This window comes from Pseudopodoces humilis, chromosome 14, assembly GCF_049639895.1.
Source record: "Pseudopodoces humilis isolate 2021_Gansu_Grassland_sample_001 chromosome 14, ASM4963989v1, whole genome shotgun sequence".
Classification (NCBI taxonomy): Eukaryota; Metazoa; Chordata; class Aves; order Passeriformes; family Paridae; genus Pseudopodoces; species Pseudopodoces humilis.
The window spans coordinates 1,462,021-1,468,020 of NC_142213.1; the positions used below are offsets into that span (position 1 = coordinate 1,462,021).

The 6,000-nt window shown below is 51.1% G+C and overlaps 1 protein-coding gene across 3 annotated transcripts in view; it reads left to right on the forward strand.

Moving 5' to 3' along the window:
* The window catches only part of GALNS (galactosamine (N-acetyl)-6-sulfatase), a 42,630-nt gene extending 37,463 nt beyond the window's left edge, over window positions 1-5,167 (forward strand). For all 3 annotated transcript variants that reach the window (XM_005531881.3, XM_014260526.2, XM_088062120.1), the window contains one exon: window positions 1,590-5,167. In XM_005531881.3, coding sequence (XP_005531938.1) covers window positions 1,590-1,676 — 87 coding nt within the window. In that variant the 3' untranslated portion in view covers window positions 1,677-5,167. The remainder of the gene's footprint in view (window positions 1-1,589) is intronic.
* The last annotated feature ends 833 nt before the right edge of the window (window positions 5,168-6,000 follow it).

The following is a 6,000-nucleotide window of genomic DNA, read 5'->3' on the forward strand; positions in this document are numbered from 1 at the left end:
GGAAGGTGTCCCTGTCCATGGCAGGAGTGGGACTGGATGATCTTTAAGGTCCCTTCCCACCCAAGCATTGCAGGATTCCAGGAGAGCAGATGGATCATTCTGCACCTCCTGCAGCTGAGGATTGATGGAAGCACCGGAGCAGGGGAGGTGTTTGCAGCCCATCTGTGCTGGATCCCAGCAGCAGCGTCCAGGGAGCTCCCCCAGAGCCGGCTCTGCTGGGTTTTCCTGCTGTGGAAGTGTGGGAGAAGCTGTTCCATGCAGCTCAGGGCTTGCCTGGCTCACAGCACACGTGGTGTCCCCAGGGCTCCCAGCACAGACCAGCAACGGGACCGGGACTGCAGCACAAACCATTTATTGTTCTGCTTTTTCAAAAGAACAAACATTTCATTTCATCTGTTCCTTTGGCTCTCAATTCCTTCTGCAGACTGCTCTGAATTTTCCAGCCGTGGCTGCACATTTTAAACCAGGGGAACAGATTTAGAAAATGGCATTAATTGTTCTGAAAGCCCTCGGTGCAGAGGTGTCTCCAGCACAGCTCCCTCTGTGGCTGCTCCTCTGCACGAATAGCTGGTGTCTCACTGCCATCTGTTGTCAGCTCCATGGAACAAAAACCTGCTCCAGCGGTTTCTTTTCCTGGGGTTCAGCGTTTCTTTTCCGTAGGAATTTAATCCCAAGAAAACATAAATACTTGCAGGGTGAAAACCAGCAAAACGAAATCAGCAGGAGGTCAGTGTTGAACTGGCCTTCAGTAGGGGACAGCAGGAATATCCCATGGATGGACAGGCCTGAGAGAGGAAGGGGCAGACAATGAGCACAAAAGATCCCTGAAGGCAGAATGGGAATTGTGATTGGCCCTTCCCATGACCACAGTCCCAAATTTTAAATGGCAGAACCTCAATGAAATTTATCCAAATTCCTTCCTCCATTAATCCCTCTGGAAGCTGAAGCTGGCAGTGGATCTCCTTGCTGGTGTCTTTTTTCTGTTCTACACTGCAAGTAGCTCAAAAAACGTGGAAAACTTTCTGTCTATTTCTGTTCTGGTGTGCAGGCACTGGAAGAGGTGTCTCAGGAATGCTTCCTGCTCCATCTGCCCATGGATTCATCCATCAAAACACTCATTAAAATACCAGCATTCTTATCTCTCTCACACCCTTCTGCTGCCTTTTGCTTCCTCAGGAAAGTGCCTGGATATTGTAGTGCTGAGATTGGGAACTCCCCAGGAATCCCAGGAAAACTGGGGGTGTCACCAAAACCTCCTGGTCTGGTTGCTCTGTGCTGCTACAGGAGAGAGAGGAGGGTCACCAGCGTCCCAGCAAACTGGACTGGGAGAGGCCAGGAAGGACTGGCATATCCCAGGAGAGGGAATCATCTGCTGCACAGGATTTGTAGCCTTTCCCAGCTTTTATTTGAGCAGTGTTTGGAGTGGGGAAGTCTATGAGCCCAGAGGCTTCGGCTGCAAGAGGAGTTTCATTTTTCAAGCAGCACATAAAAGTGTCTTTGTGAGCATCATTAAGAGCTGGTTGGGGTGAGAGTTTAGCAGATACTTGGTGTGAATCATCTTTCTGTCTATTTCTGTTTGTTTTTAACAGAATTGGTCCCCTCCAGGCTGTGAGAAGCTTGGGAAGTGCCTGAAAGCGCCAGAGTCTGATCCTAAGAAATGCTCTTGGCCTCACTGATGGCTGCAGCCCTCCAGAGCTACCCAGAGGCAGCTGGACATCGAGTTTCCAGTGCCTGCTCCTGTTGGCACTCCTGTTTACACAGGAAGGGTGTGATGTGTGCATGATATCATCACTTGCTCTTCCAAAAGGGCCAGTGTTTATATTCCTCATGCTCAGGGTTTAGCCTCTAACTCCTCTCTTCTCCCAGTTCTTTCCCTAAATGGTAACTCCAGTGAGGATGGGTTCAGCTGTAAAAGTTCTCTGGACAGCCACGACTCTGCCATCAGCTCTAAAATGCCATCAGATCCAAAATGGATCACTCCTGCTGCAGCAGGAGCCATGGGACAGGTCAGGAAACTCGGAGCTGCCAGACAGCCCTGCCCAAACTGCCCATGTTTTGTTTGCCTGTAACTTGTTGTTTTAACATTTGATTTCCATTGTGAACTCTGGACATCAACTTGTTTTTCCTTTCACCCGAAATTTGTGAGTTCTGGGTGCAAACAAGGGATCCCTCCTGTTCACAACTGAGGGGTTTGGATCCAGGGAGAACACATTGAATTCCTTCCATGTGCAAACGTTCCCTAGGTCATGGTTTAAGGAAAGGTGAGGATTGTGTTCAAGTAAGTGTTGGATTGGGGTTACAGCCCCTGCCAGGGCCTACAGGAGCTCCAAGAGAGCTGGAGAGGGACTGTGGAAAAGGATCTGGAGTGCCAGGACACAGGGAATGCCTTCCACTGCCAGAGGGCAGGGTTAGATGGGATATTGGGAAGGAATTCTTCCTTGTAGGAGAGGTGAGGCCCTGGCACAGGTGCCCAGAGCAGCTGTGGCTGCCCCTGGATCCCTGGAAGTGTCCAAGGCCGGGCTGGAATGGACTTGGAGCTGCCTGGGGTAGTGGAAGTGGGGTTGCCCTGGATGAGCTTTCAGGTCTTTTCCAACCCAGACCATTCCAGGATTCTGCTGCCTGATTGTTGGTGCAAGACATTTGTGGGGAGCTGGGTGTCAGGTGTTCATTTTGGGGCTTTCCTTGATTTCCAAAAATCTGGATCTAAAGCTGGTCCAAGTTCACTTCCCATCTCGTGCTCTGGGCCCAGCCAAGTGCAGGCTCAGAAATGCCTCTTTGCATCAGCCCTTAACTCTTGACCCCGTTTCCAGCACACGCTCTCCAAGGAATTCTCCTTGTGCAAACCTTCCCCAGCCTGGCTGTAGCTCTCCTTTAGCCAGAGTTCCTGGGGAGCCTTCGCTCAACTCCGCAGGGCAGATCCCTGCTCTGCCTTGGAGCCCGTTCCACACCCTTCCCTGTCTCCAGGAAACCTGTCTGCAGCAGAAACAGGCTCCTGTGGGCCTTCAGGGCAGGAGGGAGCCCTGGGCTTGTTCGGGTTCAGGCTGAAAGAGGGGAAATTTAGGTTGGGATATAAGGAGGGAATTGTTCCCTGTGAGGGTGGGGAGGCCCTGGCCCAGAGAAGCTTGGAGCAGCCTGGGACAGTGGAAGGTGTTCCTGCCCATGGCAGGGGGTGGAACAGGATGAGCTTTTAGATCCCTTCCCACCCAAACCATTTCATGATTCTCCATTTGTCCCACCAACAGCTCTATTTCCACCCTCCAGTGTTTTCCACAGTACACGTGCCCTCTCCATGTGATCTTGTGCTGCCTTAGGAAAATCCAGGTGTTCTGTACCTGGAAACAGCTCCAATTCCTTCCCAAGCTAAGCCTGGAGCTGCTTGAGAGCTCTGCTTCTGTGCCAAGTGCTGTGGTCCCACCAGCTCCAGGCTCTCAGCTGCTTGTTCCTAGCCTCCTGTAATCCCCAGCACTGCCATTCTCCCCATCCCCATGGTTTATGTACCTGGAATCCCCTCCACGGTAATTCCTGGTGTGTGTCTCATGGAGCTGGATAATCCCATAAAACTGGGATAAGAACAGCACTTGAGTCAGCTCTTGCTGTTCCACCTCTCACAAATCCCAGCCAGCATTTCAGGGATCCCTGCATGTCTGCAAGTGACATTTGTTTATAGCCCACATTTCTTAGGATGTTCCTAATTGTCCTTCAAGTGTATCATGGCATTTCCAGCTCATCCATAATGTTCCTCCTTGTTTAGACACAGCTCAAGGCTTGGGAGATCTGGCCAGCAGCTCCCTCAGAGGTGAGGTGAGGGCTGGGAGCAGTTGTGGGTCTGTCAGCACAGATAAAACCAGGAGCTCCCCATTTTCTGGGGCTGTTCCACCTCTGCTTTAGTGCTTCTGCTTGTCCAGAGAAGGGAACGGAGCTGGGAAGGGTCCAGAGCACCAGGAGAGGCTGAGGGAGCTGGGAAAGGGGCTCAGCCCGGAGAAAAGGAGGATCAGGAGGGACCTCATCGCTCTGCACAACTCCCTGCCAGGAGGGGACAGCCAGGGGAGGGCTCTGCTCCCAGGAACAGGGACAGGAGGAGAGTTGTGCCAGGTTGAATATCAGGGAATTTTATTCATGGAAAGGGTGAAAAGCATTGGCACAGGGCAGCGGTGACATCCCCATCCCTGGAAGTGTTGAAAGCCATGTGGATGTGGCATTGAGGTGACCGTGGTGATGGTGCTGGGCTGAGGGTTGGACTCGATGATCTCCAAGGTCTTTTCCAACCTCAATGACTTCGGTTCTGGGAATGTCAGAGCCCTGCATTCACTATAAAACTCCTACCAGAGGAGGGAGTCCATGGCTGCAGCTCCCTGGCAGTCGTGTCAGCCCTCAAATCCTGCTGAGGTAACACCACTTCGTGGGGTTTGTGCTGCTTAGGAAGAGTTCCCCCAGGATCAGAGCTGGGACCTGGCCTGGCCACACTCCTCAAACCCCAGAATTTGCTCTGGACAGCTCCTCCCTGCCCCCTGCCTGCTGCTTCCTCCTTTTCTCTTTCCCAGCTGCACTTTGGAAGATCCTGCTTTGCCCCTGGAACTTGCTCTGAGCATCTACAGGGTTTGTCCCCCCACTCCCAGCACAGCAAACCCTCATTCCTCCCTGGAATAATCTCAGGACACGGATCCTGGAGGGAAATCTTGCACTTGAAAGCAAGTTAGTGTCTTGAAAGCATGGAGTGTCTGTTTAGAATAAAAAGACACGAAGCAGATAATAAATAACCAGGGTTTAATGTGACAAAGCTTCTGTGTTAAATTTAAATAGGAATAGTTGTTTTACAGCTGGGTAATAGGAGGAATTTTAAATGAATGCCTTTCCTAAAAATGTATAGATTTAAAAGCTGTGAGGTGAAGAACTATTGAGGAAAAATAAACTAATTTATCAGCAATGCAGTCTGTGATTTCACCTGTAAGCCAAGGGGGTAACACCTTGCTTTGGGGCACTCTCCCAAATTCACCTCCAGGATCACGGGACTGACTGGGGTTAAAAATAATTTAGTTTGTTTTCCTGGAATTATGTTTACCATGGATCAATCTCCCAGTCCTCAAGGTGCAGTTCAGAGGCTGGGGAGGAACAGAACAAGGGTGGGGATGGTGCCTGCAGCTCCCACCACCCACTCAGGGCACGAAGTGGCCACATCTGCCCTTAAAAACCATCCTGAGCTGCTGGGCTGAAGCTTCCCAGTTTGGGAACTGGGGCAGGAATGGGGCTGGAGGGATTTCCTGCCCACTCAGGGATCTGCAGCAGCCAAACTGCTCTGGTGGTGGTGGCTTCTGTTCTCAAGCTACGAGACAGAAATGCCAAAGGAATGCTGGAGTTTAGGGCTGTGATGTTCCTTTCTTTATGTTTATTATGCTGAATGCTAAAAGCTTAATATCTTCCTGACCTAAGAGTCCAAAGAATTTCTTTCTTGCCTTTAATTTCCAATTAGCTGAGCCTCTCAAGCCTCCCAGCTCTGCCCCTGAGGCTCTGTTATCATCCCACCCTCCGTGCAGAGAAGCTTCCGAAATGGATGGAACTAATAATCATGGAAAAACTCTGGCTGCAAAAGTGGAGCCTTGATTTCAAATCCTGCAGCGACAAATGGATTATTTCGGTGGCAAATTGGTCCCTGGGGACCAACAATTTGGGGAGCTGAAGGCTGGAACTGGGAAGCAGCAGATCAATTCCCAACACTTGGAGCCAAGGTTAATGCCCTGCAAACTGCCTTGAGTGCAGCAGAGAAGGAGAACACGGCTCTGCCTGCCCAAGGGGAGCCTCAGGAATGTGGTGTCAAAGGGAAAACGGGGAAGTTTGGAGCAAGGGAAGCGAGAGAATCCCATGGATTTGCTGGTAAAACCTGGGGGCTGTGTTGGGGCAGTGACAGTGGGATTTGACTAAAAGAAGTGGAACTGACATCTCCAAGAAGGAGGCTGTGGGACTTGGGACAGTAGTGGCAGTTCCTATACCTGTCACCTCCAGCCC